General features: G+C 42.1%; 3 protein-coding genes across 3 annotated transcripts; all 3 read right to left on the bottom strand.

The window, feature by feature from the left end:
- Window positions 1–43: 43 nt before the first annotated feature.
- On the bottom strand, window positions 44–9,759 carry LOC120290737 (G-type lectin S-receptor-like serine/threonine-protein kinase LECRK3). Its single transcript, XM_039307116.1, is given in 7 exon segments — window positions 44–443; window positions 445–1,523; window positions 3,046–3,228; window positions 5,693–6,352; window positions 7,228–7,507; window positions 7,584–7,815; window positions 7,872–9,759. Coding segments are annotated over 7 exon segments (4,437 nt in total). The 5' UTR covers window positions 9,604–9,759; the 3' UTR covers window positions 44–172.
- A 763-nt stretch (window positions 9,760–10,522) lies between these two features.
- Window positions 10,523–16,787, bottom strand: LOC120290736 (G-type lectin S-receptor-like serine/threonine-protein kinase LECRK2). The gene is made up of 3 exons (XM_039307115.1): window positions 16,727–16,787; window positions 11,109–11,444; window positions 10,523–10,986 (listed from the first exon to the last, which is right to left on the bottom strand). The coding sequence occupies exons 1-3, from the start codon at window positions 16,785–16,787 to the stop codon at window positions 10,523–10,525; spliced, it is 861 nt and encodes a 286-aa protein (XP_039163049.1).
- A 1,134-nt stretch (window positions 16,788–17,921) lies between these two features.
- LOC104429316 (G-type lectin S-receptor-like serine/threonine-protein kinase LECRK2) lies at window positions 17,922–19,784 on the bottom strand. Its single transcript, XM_039307114.1, is given in 4 exon segments — window positions 17,922–18,217; window positions 18,220–18,459; window positions 18,462–18,722; window positions 18,725–19,784. Coding segments are annotated over 4 exon segments (1,857 nt in total).
- Window positions 19,785–26,352: the final 6,568 nt, after the last annotated feature.

Genomic DNA, 26,352 nt, shown 5'->3' with positions numbered 1-26,352 from the left:
ATTTACAATACTGATTTGAAAAAGAACTTGCATCACTATGTTGCACGTTTTAGATTCAATACACTGCAAAGAAGACAAACACTTCGCGCTGCAAAACAAGCGGTGGAGTATGGTATGCCCATCATAGCATAAGTAGATTAAAGTTCATACTACATAGCTTGAAGCTCAGCTCTCATTTAGGAATGATGGTGGTGCAGCTACTAAAAGCGAATGGACATGGAGGGACCGGCACTTCCACTGTTCCGTCCAGCATCTGAGTCACCTTCTTCATAGTTGGCCTCAATGACGGGTCCTCTTGTATGCACCAAAACGCAACCATCGCCAAATTCTTCAGCTTCTCCCTCTCACTCAAAGCTTCGATGTCGCCTTCCACGAGAGCATCCAATTTTCCATCCACAAAGCAATCGTAAGCCCAATCAGTCAAGAGCTCTCTCTCTTTCTCCACCCATTTCACCCCCCAAACAACTCCTACAACTTATTATCTCCAGCAGCAACACGCCATAGCTATAAACATCTACTTTCGCGGTGATCGGCAAGCTCCTGAACCATTCAGGAGCGACATACCCTCTTGTTCCTCTGATGTTTGTGAGAGTATAGCTCTGGTCCATCTTCAGGAGCTTGGCCAATCCGAAATCGGAGATCCTCGCGTTGTAGTACTCGTCGAGGAGGATATTCTGTGGCTTGATGTCGCAGTGGATGATCTGCATCGTGCACTCTTCATGCAAGTAGAGCAGTCCTCTGGCAATTGCTGAAGCGATTTGGCATCTTTGGTTCCAACTGGGTCTGGATTCACCAGTAAAGAGAAGGCTCCACAGCGTGCCGTTGCTCAAGAACTCGTAAACCAGCAACCTCTCTTGCCCTTCATCGCAGAAGCCGAGTAGCCTGACCAGATTCTTGTGATGCGTCTGACCGATCACATTCACTTCGGTTCTGAATTCCTTCTCCTTGTCCTGAAATACGTTAGTCAGCTTCTTCACAGCTACTGCTACATCACTAGGAATAAACCCTTTATAAACAATCCCGAAGGCTCCCCTCCCTAGCTCTTCCTTGAAGCCATCCGTGGCTTTGAAGAGCTCCTGGTAAGTGAAACACCGCAAATTCGTCTCCACTAGATTTTCTCTAGGGTTTATTTTCACAGGCTTCTTGCGGTAGATGACGCAAAAACCCAGAGTGCTCGCACCAATGAAGAGGATGTTGACAAAAACAGAAGTTCCCAAGAGCGATGATCCTGCCAAAATCCAAGTCCTGGGATTTTTTTCTTTCGCCTTCGACTCTGGGCATGGGAATTTGGAATCGTTCGTGGGAGTTAGAGGGAGGTCGCTTTTCGGGACTTTGATCATGGCCTTCCAGTTAAAATTGGGGTCGAATCTCCCATTGGAGAGCGGGAAGCTCTTCTTCTTGCAAATCATGCCGTCTACGTGAACAGCCACCGCACACATACAGTCATGCAAGCACGAGTTCCTGCATTCATCCTCAGAGAAAGGTCCCAACTGCGCATAATTGGACGATGGAAAATCTGTATTCTTAAGTTTGTGAAAAAGAGCAAGATTACAGATGAATGCTATTGAAGAAGATGATTCCTTATTCTCTTCTGTATTATGGTGTATTCACCTCAAAAATACAGAGCACCTTTTCAATGGAGTATTCTCCTCTCTGTTCTCTCATAGACGGTTACAATGAATCAATGTTTGAAGAAGAAGTCGCTCTTTATCTATATACAACAGAAGCTTAATGAAAAAACCGAATGCTAGCTGTCAACGTAAAGACTTTAAACAGAAAAGAACTTATTTCACAAAGGCTAAGCTAATAGAATTAACTGCCTCTCTTTCCTTCTGGAAATTGTTCACGTGATATCTTTTCTTCACCGACTTATCTTCACCGTCTTATGTAGATACACAGCTGGCCTTATTTGACAGCATTACTGGTTACACAATTGCGAATTCTACTTCTTCCAAGCTTCTCCAATGACAGCCATAGACTTGTCTTCAGTACAGTCTAACTTCTCTGTTTCAAGCTTCCTCTCTGTTCCGAGCTTCAAAGAATGAATGTTCTTAACATCCCCCCTCAAATTGGGAGGGGATGAAAATCCCATGCCCAATTTGGTACGAAGATTAATATGAACAAAAACGTGTCAAAGGTTTTGTAAAAATATCTGCAAGTTGAAGATGGCTAGGAACATAACTAATACGGAGAGATCCTGAGGAGACTTTCTCCCGAACAAAATGGAAGTCTACCTCTATATGTTTGGTTCGGGCATGAAGAATTGGATTGGCTGTAAGAGATATAGCAGACTTATTGTCACAAAATAGGAGAGTAGGAGACAGAAGAGATATACCAATATCACGCAAAACAAAAGCAATCCAAGTAAGATCAGCTGAAGTAGATGCAAGAGCTCGGTATTCGGCTTCTGTGGAAGAACGAGAAACAGTTGGTTGTTTCTTAGCTGACCAGGAAAGGAGATTTGATCCAAGATATGTACAGTAGCCAGTTGTGGATCGCCTGGTGTCAGCACACCCAGCCCAGCATCGAGAAGCCATAGAGAGTCTGTGGAGCTACGTGAATGAAGAAAAAGACCAAGATGAGTAGTGCCTTTGACATAGCGAAGTACTCTTTTTAATCGATGAAGATCCGCAATTGTTGGATGCTGCAATTTTGGCACAAGGTATTTGTTGCATAAGCAAGATCAGGTCGAGTAATTGTTAAGTATTGAAGCCCTCCCACAAGGCTTCTATACTCAAGAGGGTTCGAGAGCAAAGTAGTATCATCTGTCATAGGAGTTACTCGAAGTGGAAGAGGAGTTGATACGGAGCTTACAGCTGGTCATATGAGCTCTTGTTAATAGATCAATGGCATATTTGGTTTGACAGAGAAATAGATCATAAGGAGAGCGTTTGACTTCAATGCCGAGAAAGTAGTGAAGATGGCCCAAATCTTTCATGTGAAAGTGACGGCTCAGTAACTCAATCAAAGTGGTTAGTAACTGAGCTGAGCTTCCTGTCAGAACTATGTCATCAACATATAGTAGTAGTAGAACTGTGTCTGAACCAGAGTGAAGCACGAAGAGAGGGTCAGCAGTACTACGAAGAAACCATTCTCCAGGGAGAAAGTTGCTAAATTTGTCAAACCATGCTCGTGGTGCTTGACGAAGGCCATATAGGGATTTCTTAAGTAAACATACACAATGAGATTGTTGAGGATCAACAAAACCAGGGGCTGCTCCATGTAAAACTGTTTCATTCAATGTACCATGGAGAAAAGCATTTTTAACATCTAGCTGGTGTATAGTCCACTTCTTCATTATTGCAACAGAAAGGACTATCCGAATAGTGGCATGCTTGATGACCGGACTAAATGTTTCAATAAAATCAACCCCGCTTCTTGATGAAATCCCTTTGCAACTAAACGAGCTTTTAATCTTTCTAGACCGCCATTAGGTGTTAGTTTAGTTTTAAACACCCACTTACAGACCTATAACATGCATCTGCTTTGTTCTAGGAACTAAGAGCCATGTCTGATTCTCATACAAGGCATCCATTTCCTCCTTCATGGCTTGATACCATCCTTTATCAGCTAAGGCTGTTTTGACTGATTTTGGTTCCAAAGGTACTTTATAGTCAGCCAAATATGCATATTTGGGGTTAGGTTTGATGATACCAGACTTCAATCGAGTTTGCATATAATGGACAGGAGAAGTACCTGAAGAAGTGGCTGTTAAGTCTGGTTGAACTTGATTAAAGATAAGTTCTCCTGACTCGGCAATTTGAGATAGAGCATCTTGTTGCTCTGTAGCAATCGAGTCTGACTGTTGCTGAGGAGAAGTTGATATATGTGGAACACCCTCATATTGTGATATATGAGTGCGATCGATTGTTACAGAAGGAGGTAGTTGAAATGTTTGTTGTATGATTAGTGGAAGGGTTGTCCACCGAGGTTGTATTTGTGGAATCAAGAAGATTAACCACATCGCCCATTGATTATACAAAGTTGTGTACGATCATAGTCGATATTACCTTCCTTTTAAATGGAAAGAAGGTTTCATCAAAGACCACATGGCGACTAACATAAATTCGGCCATTAGTAGGTACAAGGCAACGATACCCCTTATGCCTTTCACTATAGCCCCGAAAAAACACAAGTGAGAGATCTAGGTCGAACTTGTGTTGAGCATAGGATCGAAGACACGGGTAACAAGCACACCCAAACACCTTGAGATGGTCATAGCTAGGCTGCTTATTAAAAAGTCTGGAATAAGGAGAAGCCATTTGTAATTTCGGTGTAGGAAGAATGTTGACAATATAGTTGGCTGTTATGAAGGAATCTACCCGAATTTCAAAGGAACTCGAGAATGATACATCATGGCTAACCCCAACTCGACTATATGGCGATGTTTCCTCTCTGCAATTCCATTCTGTTCTGGTGTATGAGGGCAAGACAGACTCTGCTTTATGCCACAATTCTGTAAATGACTTTGAAACCTTTTACTAGTAAACTCTCCTCCACCATCACAATGAAACATTTTGATTTGATGATCAAACTGTTTCTCGACTAGTTTCAAAACATGACAAAGATGTCATAAAAGTCGACTTCGGCTTCATTGGATAGACCCAGCTGTAGCGAGAAAAAGTATCTACAAATATGACATAATACTGAAAGTTCTGTGAAGATTTCACCGGTGAGGGACCCCGATGTCACAATGTATCTTTTCTAATGGTATAGTAGATGTAGAGTCGATAATGGGAAAGGTAAGGCTGCACTTTTTGCAACTTGACAGCTGCTGCAAATGGATTCAGACTTTGTATTACGAAATCAAGTCTTTATTCTGCAAATGCTTTACTATATTGAAGTTTGCGTGGGCCAATCTTTGATGCCACATCTCTGCTGTTATTGCTCTATGTCTTCGAGTAAAGTATGCTGCTGTAGTTTGAGGATCCACACAGTAAAGTCCTCTAAGTTTCCTTCCGAGCATCTCTGTCTTGTTGGTTTGGTTGTCCTTTATATAGACACCAATTTTATCAAAAATAAAAGAACAGGGATAGTCATCTCGGTTTTGAAACGAGAGAGGAGGTTCTTTTTTATTTCAGGCACAATCAAGACATCATTTAGGGGTAACGTGTTATTTTCTGTATTCAACTGAGTATTACCAGTATAAGTAATAGGTAAACAAGAGCCATTACCTATCATAACTGTGTCATTTCCAGTATATCGAGTAGAGTTGAGAAGAATACCCCGGATCGGCACTAATATGTGCTCTTTGTTGCTCCATGTCATCGATACCACTCACTTCCTCTTGGATCCTCTAGATGAACTGCTGCCAAAGCGGTTGGAATTTCTTCACTGATATGAGTTATCGAAACGATACCAGCACCGAAGAGCATCGTGTCCTGGTCTTTTACAAATCGACATTCTAACCGGATGCTTTCGTTGGTTTCTCATTTTGCACATGTTTCGTGGCATCAAGACTTGAGTCGGATAGGATTTAGTGTCTTGATACCTTTGTGAATAAGCGGCATATGGACGAAACCCCGTCCCGGGACTAGAATAATCAATCCTCTCGCTTGAATTGTTGATCAGTTCGTTCTCGATTCAAATTGTTTGGTCCGTAGTACTGATTTCTTCCCGAGTATCCATAACTCCGGCCTGCATTATTCATTGCACGGCTACGACCAAAAAAAGCGTCCTCCTCTGTTGCCACCTCTTTGACTTCCAAAACTTGAAGTCCGAAAACTGTATTCTCTTTCGGAATTTCCTTTCGCTTGTGTTTCAGAACTTCTTTGTCCCAAGTAAGCCGATTAGGGTTAAATTGATTCATCGAATATGTCTTTAATCTTGTTTCAAATCGTTCAAGCCGTGCTATCACTTCATCATAGTCTGGCTGGGGTTTCAAACAGTAGATAGTAGTTCTGAAATTCTCATACTCAGGCCCTAAACCCTCAAGAACACCAAACATTTTAGTTATCTCATCTATAGGTTTTCCAATCGCATTCAGCTGATCACAAATGGACTTATACTCCCTCAGATAAACAGAAAGCGCTCTATCTCGTTTTTGACATGCCTGTAACTTTCCTCTTAGTTCAAACTCTCGAGCTACCGATTTCTGAGTAAAACGATTAAGAAGGGTCTGCCATACCTCATAAGAAGTTTCTAAACCAATAATCAAGCTCAGAATATTCTCAGATACAGCTCCACTGATCCAGGATGAAACTAACTGATCAGTCCTTGTCCAATCTGTATAATCTGGATTTATGACTTCTGTTTCACAATCTTCAGTTTCAGTGTTTAGGATTCGAGGAGGTGAAGATATTTCACCATTGATGAAACCGAAGAGTTCTTGACTTCGAAGGAACCTGTGAAACTGTGCTTGCCACAATAGGAAATTATCTTCAGAAGTTTAATCGTGACAAAATTGGAGATGTTAACATGTATTGAAATGGATACTTCTGTGTCCTTCCTGCCATTGCTGCACTTTCAGAGATTTTTGATGACAGAAATCGATTTTTGTGACTCAAAACAGGATTACCTGTTGATCGAGATGATGATCTGTTCGTGATACCAGCAAGGTTCAGATCTTACCAGGGAACAGAAGAATCAAACGCAAGATTCTTGTGAGAACTTTCAGTAAATCAGTACACGAAGATGATCAACAGCTACTTTGATCTGCTGCGATCATTGAAATCCAGATGATCGATAACTCGCCTGATACCATGTGAAAAGAGCAAGATTACGGATGAATGCTATTGAAGAAGATGATTCCTTATTCTCTTCGTATTATGGTGTATTCACCTCAAAAATACAGAGCACCTTTTCAATGGAGTATTCTCCTCTCGTTCTCTCATAGACGGTTACAATGAATCAATGTTTGAAGAAGAAGTCGCTCTTTATCTATATACAACAGAAGCTTAATGAAAAAACCGAAGGCTAGCTGTCAACGTAAAGACTTTAAACAGAAAAGAACTTATTTCACAAAGGCTAAGCTAATAGAATTAACTGCCTCTCTTTTCCTTCTGGAAATTGTTCACGTGATATCTTTTCTTCACCGACTTATCTTCACCGTCTTATGTAGATACACAGCTGGCCTTATTTGACAGCATTACTGGTTACACAATTGCGAATTCTACTTCTTCCAAGCTTCTCCAATGACAGCCATAGACTTGTCTTCAGTACAGTCTAACTTCTCTGTTTCAAGCTTCCTCTCTGTTCCGAGCTTCAAAGAATGAATGTTCTTAACACCACGAAAGTATAGATGTCCTCGGCCGAACCACGGTTCTGCTTCTCCTCATCTTCCGAACAAGAACTCAAAGTGAAGTTCGGTACACAACCACCGTGCTCATCACTGGGATCGACGAAGGTGTATCGGTCGGGGCATCCACAGTTCGGCCTGTTATGTTCTCCTAGAGTGCAAATGCTATTGTACCCACAAACTCCAATGCCGCCTTGAGAAACGACGTTGGAGCATATGTTTTCGGGTTGGGTCCAGAGGATGCTCCAGCTTCCGTCGGTACTTGAGTTCCTGCGGTGGTAATACTGGGTCAAACCCCATCGAAGTCCAACGTCACTCGGAGATAAAAATCCGACGCCAAAGGCACCTTCTCCTGTGAGAGGTTAACTTCCCGCCATTTTCCTTCAAAACAAACAGAGATCCTGACTCGCTAAACACGAGTTCTTTCCCCGATGAGGCCAATCCTTTCGAATCGCCGGCAGTTTTGGTGATGGAGTACGCATCGTTAGCATAATTGGAAGGCAGGTTTATTGTGTTGAGCACGAGGTCTCCGCTGCCGAGCATCCGAAGCTGGAATTTCCCTCTGGAGAAGATTTTCTCTGATCGACGAGAGGAAAGGAGTTTATTCGTCCCCAGCGTCTGCGAAGGGAGCAACGTATCGCGGGGGTCTTGAAGCTCTCCCATAGTTTCTCCAATTTCAAATCAAGAATCGCAAAATTGCCCGTGTCATTGAAAATGGCGCAGGAGACATCACCGAGAATGTTCTCCGATTTCCACAATTCCTCTCCTTGAGGATCGGTGAGGACGAGCCCCAGGTTGGAGGTGAGCGCTAGTTTCGAATTTTCAGGCGCAGGACGATCTCCATTCGCAAACCAGACGACTGTTTTCGAAGGTATCTTGTTGTACCAAATGGAAAGCAAGAAGAGTCGCTCATCCTTGGCGTTGTTACCGTTGGACAATGATCGAAAGCCGAAAGCGAAGTCTCCAGATGGAGAAAGCCATGAAGAGTTGCCATTTGTGGCAGTTAGAGAAGATCCAACCGTTATGTCTTGCTTTGGTACTTTGATCATGGCCTTCCCATTGAGGGTAGGGTCAATTCTCCCATTGGAAAGCGGAAGCTTCTTCTTCCAGCAACTCTGGCCATCCCTCCAAACTGCCACCGCGCACATGCAGTCATGCAAGCATGCGTTCCGGCACTCATCTTCACCGAAAGGCCGCAATAGATCATAATCGGAGGTTGGCCAATCTGTGTTGTTGAGTTCTACGAACTCGTACAGGTCCTCCATCGGACCAAGCTTCATCCTTTCCTGATCGTCCGCACAGCTCTGCGTGAAAGTAGGCCTGCAACTGCCATACTTGTCACTGGGATCGAGCAAGGTGAATTTTTCTGGGCAGTCACAATTTGGCCTTTTATTCTCACCCAGAGTGCAAATGCTGTTGTACCCACAAACGCCGATTCCATCACGGACAAAAACATTGGTACATATGTCTTCAGGTTGCGACCACAGCGGTTCCCAGCTTCCGCTGGGACCAGAATTCTTGGGGTGCACATACTGAGTAAGGACCCCATCAAAGTTCAGGGTGACTCTGTGATAAGAATCAGACGCGGGAGGTATGTCCCCCTGCGAGAGGTATAAATTCTCGCCGTTTGCTCTCGAGACGAACAGAGAACCTGAGTTGCTGAACACGAGTTCTTTCCCCGCGGTGGACGCATTAGAGCTGCCGTCTGTCCTGGTGCTGTAATAATCCTCGTTGGCATAGTCGGAAGGCAGGTTGATCGTGTTAAGCACGAGGTCTCCACTGTCGAGCATCCGAAGTTGGAATCTCCCCCTGGAAAAGCTCTCCTCCGATCGACGGGAGGAGAGAAGTTTGTTCTTTTCTAGCACTTGCGACGGAAGCAACGTGTCGCAAGGATTGTCGAAGCTCTGCCATTTAACCTCTGAACTGGAGTCCAGGATCATGAAATTGCCTGTATCATTGAACACAGCGTGTGAGACGGTGCCGGAGACGGTGTCAGGTTTCCACAGCTCTTCACCCTGTGGATTGGTGAGGACGAGACCCAAATCAGAAGCAAGTGTTAGCTTCGAATTTTCGGGGGCAGGACGGTCTTCATTTGCGAACCAGACGATTGTTTTAGAAGGTATCTTGTTGTACCAGATGGCAAGCAAGAAGAGCTGGTTTTTCTTGGTGTCGCCGTCGGATAAGGAGCAAAAGCCGAATGCAAAGTCTCCAGAAGGAGAGAGCCATGAAGAAGAGTTGCCATTCGTGGCGGTTAGAGAAGATCCAACTGATATGTTCGCTTGGGCTAGAGAAGGACGTGGAATTAGAAAAAGCAAGAAAAAGAGGGTATGATGAATCGAAACAGGGGACATCGATGGAGGATTCATTTAGTTATCAAACACGAAATTCTTCAACTCAAGAATGGGTTTGATTGAACTTAGCCAGAAGAGAGGAAGAAGGTTGTGGCTATGGAGTTTGAGGTGAATGAAGTCTTTGTCAATCAGCCATGGGAAGTGATCACTGATGAGAGGAGGGGGTGCATTTAAGGAGACTCCACTGAAGACTTTTCATTTTCTTTTTTAAAAAAATAGAGTAAAGACCGGCTCGAGCTATTGGCTGGAAATTCTGCTGGTTGTCTCGTTGGGATTATTGTGCGGAATATACGGGTGAAGGTACCGATTAAGGTTGCAATTCTGGTGCCATGCACACGGCCTTGATCAGTATGCGCACCGTACTTGATCAATGTACTAATTTCATACGGAATTTTGTGGTTCCTTCATCGGGTCAAATTATAGAATTTTTGTGTGATGTTGAATGAAGCACCCGACTAATTCTCTCCGGCCACGGCAACATCCCATCCCACCACGATTGGACGATTAGGGGGCAAGTGACTCCCAGGTCGCCCCAAGAATCTTTCGGCGTCGATGAGTCGAATAATAAAGGCCCCGGCTTGTGCTAATTTCCATGACGTGGACACATAGCAAGGTTCTAACCTTGGAAAATGAGCATGATAAGATGGAAACAAAAAGGAACCACGTTTGAATTCTCAGCAACGACTCGATGGACGGGCTATTTGGTATGAATTGCAAATATTTTCAGTAGGAGCGTGTCCTGAGATGTGAATTCGTCCAACTTGGAAAAATCTTCGAAGAAGACGCGTTGTACAGGCTATTTGGCGAAGTTAGGGCTACTCGAGACGAGCAGAGAAATATCTGTTCAGCTTCTCATTTTTAAGTAGAAGTCCATCATGGAAAACGGAATTTTTAAGAGTGAAATGTGATGGAAAGTTCGTTCAATTGCTGAAAACTACCGGGCCCTCATGTGTTTCTGTGCTTTGGTGGAAGTTTCATAAATGGAGATGCCCCATTCACGTCCATTGCCGCCTTGAGAAACGACGGCGGAGCATATGTTTTCGGGTTGGGTCCAGAGGATGCTCCAGCTTCCGTCGGTACTTGAGTTCCTGGGGTGGTAATACTGGGTCAAAACCCCATCGAAGTCCAACGTCACTCGGAGATAAAAATCCGCCGCCAAAGGCACCTTCTCCTGTGAGAGGTTAACTTCCCCGCCATTTTCCTTCGAAACAAACAGAGATCCCGAGTTGCTAAACACGAGTTCTTTCCCCGACGAGGCCGATCCGTTCGAATCGCCGGCAGTTTTGGTGATGGAGTACGCATCGTTAGCATAACTGGAAGGCAGGTTTATCGTGTTGAGCACGAGGTCTCCGCTGCCGAGCATCCCAAGCTGGAATTTCCCTCTGGAGAAGATTTCCTCTGATCGACGAGAGGCAAGGAGTTTATTCTTCCCCAGCGTCTGCGAAGGGAGCAACGTATCGCGGGGTCTTCGAAGCTCTCCCATAGTTTCTCCAATTTCGAATCAAGAATCACAAAATTGCCTGTGTCATTAAAAATGGCGTGGGAGACATCACCGAGAATGTTCTCCAATTTCCACAATTCCTCGCCTTGAGAATTGGTGAGGACGAGCCCCAGGTTGGAAGTGAGCGCTAGTTTCGAATTTTCAGGTGCAGGACGATCACCATTCGCAAACCAGACGACTGTTTTCGAAGGTATCTTGTTGTACCAAATGGAAAGCAAGAAGAGTCGCTCATCCTTAGCGTTGTTGCCATTGTATAACGATCGAAAGCCAAAAGCGAAGTCTCCAGAAGGAGAAAGCCATGAAGAGTTGCCATTCACGGCAGTTAGAGAAGATCCAACAGTTATGTCAGTTTGAGCTACACAAAGAACGGGGAATAGAAAGAGCCAAAGATAGAGCATCTGATGAGTTGAAACAGGAGACGGCGATGGAGGATTTATTTGGTTATCGAACATGAAAAGTATGCAATTCGAGAATGGACTTGAACTTGGCCAGAAGAGAGGAAGAAGGTTGTGGCAAATGGAGTTTGAGATCAGCCGAGAAACGTGCTGGGATATCGATAACTCATGCAGCCACCTACTGTCCTGCATTATCTTCTTTTTCTAGTCAAGAGAGCATAGACCGGCTTGAGCTATTGGCTGACAACCAGAGGAAGACTCGTGAGGATTATTGTATGGAATTTATGCACAGATGTCCTGATTAAGGTTGCAAACCTTGTCCCATGCACACGTCGCTGACCAACATGAACATGAATCTTGATCAATGTACTAATTCCATATGAAATGCCGCGGTTCCTTCGTCACATTGAATTATAGACCGGTATTTTCTTTTTGTGACTGTTGATTGTCTGAATTTCTTAAAAGCACCCGATTAACTCCAACCAACCATGGCAACATCCCGTCACTCCACAATCGGATGATTACAGGGGCAAGCAACTCCTTGGCTACCCAAAGAATCATAGGGCAGCGGTGTGTTAAATAACAAGGCCCAGGCTTTGTGCGGAATTCGATGACATGCGCATAAAGTAAGATGTTCAATTGGAAAGAACGATTTACATTAAATGCATGAATTACAGATATTTTTCCTCCTGACAAGTCCTGAAATAATAATTCATGCAACTTCAAAGGAGACTCGACCTCATTCAGCTTCTCATTTTTTAGCAGAAGATTAACGTGCCAAACGGAAATCCAAGAGTTTAATGAGATGGAGAAATCGATCAGTCGCCGAAAACTACACGGCCGAGACTATTTCTGTGCTTGGATGGAAGTAGGTGTAACGAAAAGAGGGAAAGCAGTCAACACAGAAAGCTGTCATTTGTAATCGGAAAAGTGCGGACGCCCGAACAGGGTGGGGAAAGAAATAAAAAGAAAAGAAATAAAAAGGAAAGAAATGCACGTAATCGGAAACTCCACGAGTCAGATTTTTTTTCTTCCGCAATGACCGGTAAGGATTTAAGTCATTTATTCATGTAATTGAAGTATTTTTTGGAATTAGGGTATAAATTCAAACTTATGTGAAATTTAAGCTATAGTATCCAACTTTGGAGTTGTACAATCACAAATTAGGTCGTTGAGGAATGGTAAGGTTTGATGAGAGTTTGAAGTATAGTTTTAGTCGAAGTGAAATTTTAAAATTTTGCACGCAAACCACACATTGCAAATAACTTTGAATAGCTGCTTTGGGCAAGCAAATTATCATAGAAGTCAGATTGTTAGCAATTAAGTTTAATTTAGTCTATTCATAGTTGATGTAGCTGTTACTCAATTTCAACGTTGTTTCTTGCTTATTTGATAGCATTGCGAATTCTTACGGTATAAGTAACTTTCATAATTTGGTTTTTAAGTTTTCCCAAGTAAGTGTTGTCATCTCTTTTTCAAATTCGTAAACTCATATCTCGGAAACAATATGGACTAGATATGGTATGAGTTGTGAAATTGCATTTTTATTGTGTAAAAGTATAGATCAAGTAATTACTTCATTAGTATTTTTGAATGTTTTGAGAATGCTTTTAGAAAAGGTAGTGTGAATATATATATATATATATATACTGCTTTGCAAATCTAGTTTATGAAATGAATTCTAAAACGATTTGAAATATATTTTGCAAAAAGTATTTGATGTGCTGATTTGCAACAAGTTATCTATTTTGGTTTATAAAACGTATTCTAGTTTATGAGATGGATTCTACATTTGATCTCTGATATTGGAGGATGATAGTTTGGGGTTTTTAGGTATGTATACTAATTTTAAGGTATCCTCCTAAGGCAAACTACAACTAATACTAAGTGGAAATGTTGCCAAAGGGAAGCTAGGTCACATTGTCTCTAGGTGGTATGTCGTGTAGATTGATCAATGGAAAGAACCATTAATGCATGATTTGATAGAAACTAGTCAATGGACATGAGCATTGATGCTTAATTGTAATGGTAGATTAAATAAGTACTTCTATTTTGTATAAAGATTTGTTGAAAGAAAACAACTCATATTTGATTTTGTTGAGAAAACCTCATAATGATATTTTGAAGTTGACAAAACAATCCATGAATTTTTTATGAGCTTCATAAATGCAAATATCATCTATGTTTCGGGTAGTAATCAATCTGCATCAAAGAAACTAAGTTGTGCAAAGTGAAAAGATTGTTGAGGATTGGAAGGACCTAAGCCAAAAAAAGCAAACAAGTCTAGAAGAATGGAAAGTTCGTTAAGAATGGTAGGTATTGAGTTATCGTACTTTAAATTGCCAAATGGAAAGCAACATGATATTTACAGGAAAAGTTGATATAAATAGGAATTTTTTACACAAGCGAAGCGCTTATATTACCTATGCACAATAATTTATCACATACTTACGTAATCTGTATAAAAATATCCCACGACGATTTATATCATCTTAACAGTTATGACAGCTAGTTAACTAGCTTGCATTCCTAAATGAAAATGTTGATTGATCATCCATTTCTTGGAAAGATCTAAACTAATTATGCAAAAGATCTTAAATACGCGTAAAATCTTGATTGCTTGTTAATAATTAAGAAGGCAGAATTCTTTTCAAAGTTCAAGCTACTCTGTTCATGGAAACTAGAATATTTGACTGTGCGGTGACAAAATCTCTGGAAACTCAGACTAATTGATTTCCACGGCCACTCTGTTCGAGCTTCTCTGTTTGTCACCTGCTACATTTTCTGAGTTTCAACTAATGAAGAATCATAAGAACTGACTTTGGACCGTGGAACCAAGATTATACATCGCTCTAATCTCCAGTTGAATTGGGAGAGCATTAAGCTAAGTCATTTTTTTTCTGATATAGAAAAGGGCATGGGCGTGTGTAGTGAGAGAGAGAGGCTTTAGAGCATACAGTGCTCGGTGCGCCAATTCAAAAAGACTAGGCAATCTTTTGGATTGCAGAACCAAAATTATGTGTCACTCAAGCATCTTACCGATAAGCGAGGTCATTGAATTGAAACAGTGAGTGGTCCTGATTATGAGTGCAGTTATCAGGCCACGCATTGATTTCTTGATCAATTTGATCCGTTCTTTGAATTGTCTAACATTGATGAGTTTATTTTTTCTTGATTTTCTAGCGTTGGTTAGTCAAATAGAAGGACAAGGGTAGTGTACCTAATTGGCCGCCTTCTGCAGAAGTGCCATCAGGGACTCGTACTACTGTTGTTGTCTAATACGAGTGGCTTTTTGCACCTGAGTCTCTGCTCGCTCACAAACAAACTCATGAACCAACTGAAGAGCGCTCCTAGGCATAGAGAGGTCACGCGCTCAAGTCGGATGGTACACCAGCCGAAAGCAGAGATAGTACATGCCACAGGTCCTTGAGCTAAGGGCCATCAGCCCTGACTGTGACTCAAGAGCTCACCAGTCCATGACATTATGCACCATTGATCCATTGATAACATTATAAACTTCACAAAATACTCCAAAACAGATAACAACGTCTAGCGTGACGCAGAATTTCAATGTTCAACGCTGGAAGTCCCACATCTTAATCATTGTTAGGTTTAACAACTACAGATGATATATTCAAGACAAATGAATTTTCAATACTCATTTGAAAAAGAACTTGCATCACTCTGCTGCACGTTTTAGAGTCAAAACACTGCACAGAAGACAAAATACAACACTTCAAGCTGCAAAACAAGCGGTGGGGTATAGTATGCTCGTCACAGCACAAGCAGATTAAAGTTCAGAGTGATGGATTTATGAGATGGGCTTAAGGCCCGTCCGCCCATGTTGGGCCTAAAAGCCCGGCCCATGGGAATAAGGCCCGTGGATGGGGGGAGGTATAAAAAGGGAGGAGAGAGAGAGAGAGAAGACAACTCTTGGAATTAGAACGTACGTACGTTCTCTCCCTCGCTCTCTCTCCAACAACAAAAAGGACAGTAAGCACAAGGCCACTGTTTTCTCCCCTTCAAGCGTCATCGGATCGAACAAAGGACAAATTTCTCTTCCTCTATCGGCATTGGTGTCTAACTGTGGCTAGCAAAGGTACGCTCGGGTCCGTGGTGTGCTTTACGATCGGCGATACGTGTTTATCCCGGGCTTCGTCTTCCGCATTGATTTAGGGGTTCGATTTAGTGTTGAATCCGGTTTTCGGGGATCAGTCATTCCCAACATTGGTATCAAAGCCCTAGTTCACGTTTTTCCCGATCAATTTGATGTTTTTGATTGATTTTTCGATAAAGAACTTCAGCCGTACGGATCGGGGCGAAAAATCCCGACACCCGAGCGCTGTTCGGCCATTTTTCTGAGTTTTCGTAAGTCGAAATTGAATTCTGAAAGCACTGGTGAAAGAGGTCGTCGAGACGAGTCCGGCACATGTTGCTTGTGTCATTAAAAATGGATGTGATTCTCATTTTTGGCAAAACGATAATTTTGTTGCTTATATCGAATAGGGAGGACCGGATCTCTGACAGGCCCAAAAAGCTTTTCTTCAGTTCACAACCTTATACCGGCCCATTACAGTCCCCAGAACAACGGAGATCCGATTTCTCTCCTTCGGAATATGGTAATAGAGACCATTCCAGGTCAAGCCTCGACAACTTCGTTTAGCGAAGTCAATCTGCAGCGGTCCTATAAAAGCCTAGAAGACTTAAATATTGAAATTTGACTTTACTTTTCTCTCTCCTATTTAAAATATTTGTATTTTTCTGTTTGAAACCCAGGATTTTTCCATTTCTTTAGTAGGCGTAAATGAACAAGAGACGTGGTCTTCTTATATTGAGAGGTCCCGTGGAGTTAAAGAGAGTTATAAACCCAATTACAAGGGACATGCTTCCAAAATTTGACTAGTCCATTAAAGCTTATCGGTTGTAGTTTCTTTCCTTGGATTGATTAGGCTTGAAAAAAGAGCTCTTCATCTGTTGAAAGAGTTCGATTATAAGAGAGAATGTCACTTTGAAAATGGTTAGCATTTTGCATTCGCTCCTTTTTAAAGTATTTCAACTCTCACCCGGGCAAATTGTGGGTTGGTGTCTAGTTCGGTTTAAAACCCATTTAGTTTATGCCAACGGACCTGAATGTCTTCCGTTCCTTACAACCAAGTTTCCTAGCTTCCACACTATCAAATTTACCATGAACAGACGCCAAAATCACCACCCTATCAATTGACACAGCCAGGGTTCAAAGTACCACAGTAATTGCAGCATGAATTTCCAATAACTCGGTGGATCATGGAGAAGGCTATCTCCATTGCCTGTCCTCAATCACATCTTCCACTCATGTATTATTCCACTCCTTAATATACTGCAAAAAATTTCTGAAAAACAATGATCCATCTTGCCAGTAGAGCATCATTCCTTCAGCTTCAATAACCGTGCGTAAAATAAAGATGTTTCACTTAGTATCAATGTCTTTCATATTTGTCGCCAGTCGACAGGCTGAAACTAACTTCACTTGATGTCCAAGGGAAGCCTCATCTTGCTTACATTTTTTCATTTAAATGGAGGTTTCATTGGCCGAATGTTTAATAGTTTGCCAAAGTGACCGAGCCTAGATCTTTTTCATGGACCGTCCCGTAATTCTATCTCATTTGAACTTGGGTGTAGGATGAAGTCTAAAACCCAATCTTCTTGGTAGAGTGCATCATCGCATTATGCATAGGGAAAGTAAAATTTTGTACAGTTGTTCCAAACTCCGCATGTTTTGATGTCTGGTTCCTCTATCTTGTGCAAGCCGGGGTCAAGGTCAATGCTGATCATACAGGTACAGAATCTATGCGGACCAGTGTGAGCTGGGAAATTCTCACTGTAACAACGCATTAAGCATCCCGTTCTTTTAAACCATGCAAGTTGTTTTGCACTGTCATGGGCTGGGAATATAATACAGTGCATGAGTCCCCTGCCTCTTGTCATGACAAAGTGGGAACTGGGAATCATATTTCACTCAGGACTGCTTTAATTATATCACTCATCCTCTGTTTCAAACAGACTTAGTTTCAAGTCACTGTGAACAGATTTGTTGAGTATTGGGTAATTGAGGATGCAAACGATCTTGTGCGGCAGTGTTTACTCATTTGGTCTATAAATTGAATTGCATAGTAATGCAAGTTGTACAGTTAAAAATTTTACACGACCAATTCCTCTAAGTTGCATCCTTCAGTTTGAAATAATCCTTATTTTTATTTTCTAGGATTACATATAAAATTAGTGTAGTAATTTACATTGGCAACCGCAGGTTCTCCTCCTTTGTAAGTTACCCAGCAAGATGCAAAAATGTATGTAGCGAAGATAACATGTTCACGACCAGCATGAGAAAATTGTGATTCATAGAGCATACCACTTAAGCCCTGTTCAATTTGGGTGAAGGAAAGAGGAGGTGCTTCTGTTCAAGGGAATGGACATGGAGGGACAGGCACTTCCACTGCTCCTTCCAGCATCTGTGTCACCTTCTTCATCGTTGGCCTCAAGGAAGGGTCCTCTTGAATACACCATAACGTGATCATGACCAAATTCTTCAGCTTCACCCTGTTACTCAGACCCTCCGTGTCACCTTCAACCAGAGCATCCAGCCTTCCATGCATGAAGCAATCATAAGCCCAATGAGTCAAGAGCCCTCCCTCACTTTCTCTGCTCACCTCAGTCCTGCAACGTCTCCTGCAGCATATTATCTCCAGAAGCAACACCCGTAGCTATAGACATCCACTTTCACACTGATGGGCAAGTTCCTGAACCATTCAGGAGCGATGTACCCTCTTGTTCCTCTTATATTCGTTTGAGTATGGCTCTGGCTCATCTTCAGGAGCTTGGCAAGTCCAAAATCGGAGATTCTCGCGGTGTAGTAGTCATCAAGAAGTATGTTCTGTGGCTTTATATCACAGTGGATGATTTGTGTAGTGCGCTCTTCATGCAAGTATAGTAATCCCTGGCAATTCCTGAAGCAATATGGCATCTCTGGATCCAACTGGGTTTGGATTCACCTGAAAAGAGAAGGCTTGATAGTGTGCCATTGCTCAAGAACTCATAGACGAGCAACCTTTCTTGGCCTTCATCACAGAAACCAAGTAATCTAACCAGATTCTTGTGAAAGGTCTGGCCTATCACATCGACTTCTGTTCTGAGCTCCCTCTCCTTGTTTTGCATCCCACTAGCTAGCTTCTTCACGGCAATTGGTGCATCGTTGGACATCACCCTTTATAAACAATCCCGAAAGATCCCCGGCCTATCTCTTCCTTGAACCCATCCGTGGCTTGGAAAAGCTCTTGGTAAGTGAAATAACGCAAATTTGATTCCACGAAGTTCTCTTTGGTGGATATATTCTTGAGCTTCTTGCGGTAGACAAAGAAAATCCCCCAAGTGATGAGTAGAAAATTGACAGACGCAGAAGTTCCGAATAGCACTGATCCGACTAAAATCAAAATTCTATGATCGTGGTCTTTTATCCTTCCCTTTGGGATTGGATATTGGGAATCGTTTGTAAGAGTTGAGTCACGCTTCGGGACTTTGATTAGGAACTTTCCTTTCAATTTAGGATCAACTCTTCCGTTGGACAGGGGAAGCTTCTTTTTCCAGCAACTGTTGCCATCTCTGAAACCGGCAGCCGCACACATGCAGTCATGCAAGCATGAGTTTCTGCATTCGTCTTCAGAGAAAGGCTTCAGCAGGGCATAATCAGACATCGGCCAACCCATGTGCTCTAGCTCGACGAAAGTGTAAAGATCCTCTACGGAACCTTGCTTCAGCTTCTTTTCATCTTCCTCACAACTCAGCGTGAAGTTAGGTATGCAACTGCCATACTCATCATTGGGGTCAAGCAAAGTGTATTTGTCGGGGCAGCCACATTTCGGCCTGTTATTGTTACCCAGGGAACAAATACTGTTGTAGCCACAAACACCAGAGCCGCGTGGAGCAAGAACGGCAGTGCATATATTTTCAGGTTCAGACCACAGAGAGGTCCAGGTTCCATTAGAATTAGAATTCTTGGGGTGTACGTATTGAGTCAAAACCCCATCAAAGTTCAGCGTAATTCTATGGTAAAAATCTGACGCTGAAGGTACTTTCACCTGCCAGAGGTAAACTTTATCGTCATTCTCTCTCAGAACATTTGGAGAAGCTGAATCGTCGAACACGACTTCTTTCCCCGGGCTTGACGTGTTCGAATTTCGGGCAGTTTTAGTGCTGTAATAAGGTTCGTTTGCATAACTGGAAGGCAGGTTTATGGTGTTGAGTACGAGGTCTCCGCTGTCCAGCATCCGAAGCTGGAATTTTCCTCTGTGATGGTTTTAATTAGTGATGGGCCTAAGTTGGCCCGTCCGCCCATGCTGGGCCCAAAAGGCCCGGCCCACGGGAATATGGCCCGTGGAAGGGGAAGGTATAAAAGGGAGGAGAGAGAGAGAAGACAATGTTTTTTTGGCAGAACGTACGTCTTCTTCTCTCCAACGCTCTCTCCCCTTAAGACAAAACAAAGAAGCAAACGGACACTGTCTTCCCTTCAAGGCGTCATCGGATCGAACCGGGGCCAGATTTTCTTCTCTTTCAAAGATTGGTGTGTCTAATTGGCTAACAAAGGTACGCTTGAATCCGTGGTGTGCTTTTTTACGATCGGTGATACGTGTTTTCCGGGCTTCGTCTTCCGCATTGATTTAGGGGTTCGATTTAGTGTCGAATCCGATTTTCATCGGTCATTCCCAAAATTGGTATCGAGCCCTAGTTCACGTTTTCCCGATCAATTTGACGTTTTTCATTGATTTTTCGCAAAAACCTTCGGCCGTACGGATCGGGGCGTGAAATCCCGACACCCGAGCGCTGTTCGGCCATTTTCTGAGTTTTCGTAAGTCGAAATTGAATTCTGAAAGCATCACGGTGAAGAGGTCGTCGAGACGAGTCCGCGACATGTTGTGCGTCGCCGAAGACGACGCACGCGCGCCACACGCGCCGCAGATGCGCATGGGAGCCACGCGCCCGAAGCCCGGGTAATGGCCAGCGCGCAGCGCACACGCGCGGTGACGAACCGGCACGTGCGCGTTGGCGACGGCGAAACGGACGCGCCGTCCGCGGACGACAGAGGCCGACAGCGTCTTTGACGCCACCAATGACGTCATCCAACGGGTTTAACAGATGACGCACCGATGACGTCATCGCCGACGACAACGTTTCCACGGTCACCGGCCGAGACCCGCCCGACGACGACCCGACCTCGCAATGACGCGCCCTAAGCGTCGCGCACGTGCCGGGTGACATCCGCATGACGTCATCCGCCGCACGCGCGCGTGCACGTGCGAACGGTTCGCCCGACCCGGCCCGACCGGCCCGTCCAGTCCGACCGGCCCGTCCGGCGACCGTTGACCCGTTGACCGACCGTTGACCGTTGACCGACGACCGTTGACTTTGACCGTTGACCGTTGACTTTAAAAAATTTTGTTTCTTTTTTTCAATTATGTCTGTGTGGGTTGTAGGTAATCCATTTTTCATTCTGCATTTGTTGCATGAATCTTGGAAAATTATGTATTTTCCATTTGTTTATTATGGATTATAAGTGATCCATTTTAGTTCAAAGATTTGTTGCGGGAACTATGATGCGTTATGCACGGATACCTCGCAATCCCGAGAACTGGACGAAGGAAGAGCTAGACCGAAAATGCTGATGAAAGAGTTAGCTGATTATCGGTGGGCGATGGTGATTTAGTATCACATATGGTCAAGGTCAATCGAGATGACACAGAAATCATCCGGAATGGTTATCTTATGCCGGACTTTGAGAAGATGCCGGTTTTGATGAACACTCTTCCACCCGAATGGCAAGCAGTGTTAGATCGGCTATGGGAGGTCAACGTGGTCCCGGGTTATAGGGGGCTAGTGGAAGCTTTTGTAAGAGAATACTATAGGATTGAGTTGGCCAAAAACTTCAACCCTTAGATTGAGCGCCGCATGGCGCAGCGAATGCGCCTTGGTGGCGACATAAGAGCTCTCTAAAAGTTTTTCCATGGTTGGCAAATGTGCCTTCGGTTTTCTCGGATGTTTTGACTGATAGATTAGAAGGGACTTTCCCTATTTATTTCTTTGATTAATTATGTAATGTTTACTACCTGATTGTTGTTGATGTAGCAACCGATATGTAAGTTGTATCATGTGAGAGCATTGTTATTTTATTGGATGTAGATTTTATTTGCTTTCTGTTATTGCTGGTTGCTGTGGGTAATTAGTCGTAGTCATAGAAGTTTTTGTAGCTTCATAGAATTGATTTTGCATATGACAATCATATTAATGATAGTTTTAAGTTAGGATTTTTGGAGGATGATTGGAAACGTAGTGACATTTTGATTCTGAAACCTTACTTGAAATTATTCATTAATATGATGAGTTTATGCAAATAGGGATGCATAAATGATAGGCATTAATTATTCGTGCACATATGTCTGATATGTTCAGATTGATGGTTTCAAAGCAACTAAGAACATAATTGCTGATATGAACGGCAACGATTGGGAATATTGAATACGAAGATTCAATATGTCTTTGAAAAGCTAGAAGCACTAGAAGCTCTTGACCATATTATGGAAGATCTAGAGGATGTTGTGCGCCACCTTGAGCTAGTAGAGGACTGCCTATCGGCATTTGAGCCGAAAATAGACATTGGCTATGCTGGTTCTAGCTCAAAAAGGGCTTTGAGCTCTAAGCGCAAACGTATTGATTCGTTCAATATGTGGGAAAGCAAAGGATCAAGTCCTTATTGCAAGAGATCAAGAGTTAACCAACACAAGAGAGGAAAACGTTCTCAAGTGAAGAAAATGTCAAGGGTGAGGTGTTACAATTGTGACAAGAAGGGTCACTATGCTCGCGACTGTTGTGAGCCAAAGAAGGTAAACACCTCTTGTACATTTGAGAACTTTGATTATGGTTCTGAATTATTGGCTGAATCCAATCATTTGTGGACTGTAGATTCAGGAAAGACAGACCATGTAGCGAAGGATAGAGAATCCTTCATGGAATTCCGACGATACCGACTGGAACTAAGTGGATCTATGTGGGATATAACTCCAGAAATGAAGTTAAAGGGATTGGCACCCTGCCAATTGAACATGCGTGGTGGACGCATCTTGTTCCTACATGACGTTCCATATGCTCTAGAGATTCGTCGAAATTTAACGTCTGTTTTGGTGTTGGTTAAACTTGTTTTTTATATGAACTTCCATAATAGAGGTGTAGATTTGTGTTTAGATACAAACTACTATGGTTGTGCTCACTTTCTAGATGGTTTTATTGTACTGAATGTTGACTGTGGTGATGTCAATATGTTATTCCCTTGTTTCACGTCTTTTACTTCATGTGATAATGATGTGAATGTGTGGCATGCTTGACTTGGTCATATTGGCCAACAACATATGCATAGACTAGCCAAAGAGGGCTTGTTGGGCAATATTGAAAAAGTCGATTTGTCCATATGTGAGCATTGCCTAGTAGGGAAAACGACAAGAAAACCATTTGGAAAAGATAAAAGAGCTGAATTTCCTCTGCATTTAATTCATTCCGACGTCTGTGGTTCAATGAATGTGAGAGGAAGGCATGGAGCTATTTATTTCATCACTTTTATAGATGATTATACTCGATTCGGATATGTCTATTTGATTTCTCATAAATTTGAAGCATTTAGTTGTTTCAAAAGGTTTATGAACTTGGAAGAAAATCAATTAGATAAGAAAATAAAAGTATTGAGATCCGATCGAGGTCGAGAATATTTATCTGATGAGTTCAGAAAATAATGTGATGAAAATGAATAGAAATACAATTGTCTATTCCATATACTCCTCAACAAAATGGTGTTGCGGAGAGAAGAAACAACCTCTACCGGAAATGGTTAGGTCTATGATGGCGCATGCTAACTTACATATCACTTTTTGGAGTGATGCGTTGTTAACTGCTGCCTATATACTTAACCGAGTGCCTTCCAAATCAGTTAGTTCCACTCCATATGAGTTATGAACAGGTAGAAAATCGGACTTAGGTTTTCTTAAGCCATGGGGTTGTGCTACCTATAATGAATCCTCTCACAAATTTGGGAAATATGGTCCCAAATGAAAGAAGAGTATTTTAATGAGATACTACGAACACTCAAAATGGTATGTGTTCATAGGTGAGCAGGAAAGTGGGAGAATAACTGAATTTTGAATCACGGGATGTCACATCCTTAGTGGATGAATTTCCTAAGAGGGGCGAAATATGGGAAGATTACTTCCTATTTGAAACCTTGGATCAAGATAATGATATTAATGGAGTTCATCCAAGTGGGAGTAATATGAGATGTGATGAATTGAATTCAACTCATTCTCAATTGCAATCACCTGATGTGACAACATCATCATTACCTAATCCAAGTGGGAGCATAATGGGAAATGATGTGCTAAGTGTACAATGTCCCATACGGTGAACAAGTCGCCAAAGTATTCCCCGTCGATGTTTTGACATTGAAAGGGAAACTTTTATAGTTGCTCCACAAGATGAGTATGAGCCAAGAAATATTAATGAGGCTCTGAATTGCCCTAGTAAGAAAAAAATGGATTAATGCAATAAAAGAAGAGATGGAGTCAATGAAGTCAAACCAAGTCTGGGAACTGGTTGATCTTCCAAAAGGGACGCAGAGCTATTGGGAACAAGTGAGTTCTCAAAATAAAGCGAAAGGCTGATGGCTCGATATAAAGGCATAAGGCTCACCTTGTGGCGAAGGGGTATAATCAACAGGAAGATATTGATTATGAAGATACATTTTCTCCTGTATTGAGATTTACCTCGATTCGCATTATTCTGGCAATAGTGGCAAGTCTGGATCTTGAGTTACATCAAATGGATGTAAAGACTGCTTTCCTCAATGGAGAATTAGAGGAATAAATAAATATGGAACAACCTGTTGGTTTCATAGTGAAAGGCCAAGAAGAAAAGGTATGTCGACTTTGGGGGTCGATATATGGCCTTAAGCAGTCGTCAAGACAATGATATATACGTTTTCATAATGCCAAAATGGCATATGACTTTACAATGATAGATAAGGATCATTGTGTATATATCAAAAGATCCTAAGATCAATTTGTGATCATATCATTATATGTTGATGATATACTAATTGCCGGAAACAATATGGAGTTTGTTAATACTATCAAAAGTTGGTTGTCTTCCAATTTTGAGATGAATGATATGGGATTGTAAACCCATAAACACTCCTATTGCAAAATGTGAAGGATTGAGCCATAGACTGTGTCCAAGGACTCCACAAGAGAAGGAACAAATGAAACATGTTCCTTATGCTAGTGCTGTTGGGAGCTTGATGTATGCTATGATGTGTACAAGACCTGACATATGTTATGTAGTTGGAATGGTGAGCAGTACCAATCCAATCCAGTCAAGCACGTTGGAAAGCCGTTAAAAGAATACTAAGGTATCTAAAGGGAACTGCTGATTATATGCTGAGTTATTAAGGAAAGGATCTGCGACTCTAAGGCTATTCGATGTTGATTGGGAGGAGATTTAAATAAAAGGAAATCTACCTCTAGGTTTGTTCTCTTACCGAATAATGGCACCATGTGTTGAAGCAGTAAGAAACAAAAGAGTATAGCCTTGTTCACGATGTAAGTTGAGTTCGTGGCATTATCAGCAGCAGTATAAGAAGATGTTTGGCTTAAGAGATTTTTTGGATCATTTAGGTGTTATTGGAAGTGCTGCAGATTAATTGTTGGTTAATTATGATAGCCAAGCAGCAAAAGCATACACTAAAGATCCAAAATATTATGGCAAGACCAAACATATAGATACCAAGTATAATTTTGTCATGGATATGATTGCACGAAAAGATGTGAACTTAGAGTACATACTACGCATATAATGGTAGCAGATCCTATGACAAAGCCAGTACCTAGAAATGTGTTTTGTGGCCATATGAAATCTCTAGGACTGCGTAGAGACTGATGTACTAAATATTGTAATTTCCCTAAGTGTTCACATTTGATGAATTTGTGTTTTTCATCATTAATGCCTATGAATCTTTATGTGATCTTTATGCATCTTAATGCTCGGTGCATTATTTTTAAGTTAAGAAGTATGTCGGACAGATAAAAGATTAGCCCACTCACACGGGTAATCGCCTCTATTTGCTATGTGATAAATAGAGATGAGACTGTTTTTAAGCTTATTATCTAGGTGATAATCGAGAGCTCAAGCTTAAAACACGTATGTCGCCTTAACTGGGTGTTAAGATGAGGACATAATACTTACTATGTCCGAAAGTAAAATACCCCACATATTTTACTTTAATCTGTCTATGATGCCGATGTGAGTTCGATGAATTTTGTGAATGAGTAGATACGTGAACTCAAGTTAGACATTGGATATGTCTTAACTATCATCTGTACGGTATTGAAAGGTGTAGACATACGCTCCATGGGAAAGGAGTTAATACCGTAATACGTATTTCATACTACGTATGCATAAGACGACCAATAAGAGTGGCAAAAGTTTGATCTCAACTTTTTATGTCGTGTGAGACTCTTGAGGAAAAGAGTTCCTCAATTTTTAGTCCCCTCATGACTCTTACTTATTCTCAAGATTTCTATTTAGTGTTTGCTATCTTAGGATGTTGCCAATGGTCATGAGTTTGATTCGATCTAATAGGGCATTTCTAGAAAAGCAAGCTGAACTGAAATTGAGAGTTTGAAGGGAAGATGAAGATTGATTTTGGAGAATCACATTGTAGTTTTGTATTCACCGGTTAACCAATTATGACTGTTTTTGTGATAATCATAATTGTGAATACAATATATCATTGTTTAAAAGAGA

The sequence above is a fragment of the Eucalyptus grandis genome, chromosome 2, assembly GCF_016545825.1.
Source record: "Eucalyptus grandis isolate ANBG69807.140 chromosome 2, ASM1654582v1, whole genome shotgun sequence".
NCBI lineage: Eukaryota > Viridiplantae > Streptophyta > Magnoliopsida > Myrtales > Myrtaceae > Eucalyptus > Eucalyptus grandis.
Note: the sequence above shows the minus strand (reverse complement) of the source record. Positions and strands in the feature narration are given on the sequence as shown.

Excerpts from the sequence above, each read along its gene's own strand:
- LOC120290736 (XM_039307115.1), bottom strand. The coding sequence starts at position 16,787 with ATGGAGATAGCCTTCTCCATGATCCACCGAGTTATTGGAAATTCATGC. Across the intron at positions 11,445-16,726 it reads TTCATGCTGCAATTACTGTG|CTCAAACTGACATAACTGTT; the intron begins GTACTTTGAACC and ends TTCTTTGTGTAG. Across the intron at positions 10,987-11,108 it reads CGCCATTTTTAATGACACAG|AGGAAATCTTCTCCAGAGGG; the intron begins GCAATTTTGTGA and ends CTCGTCGATCAG.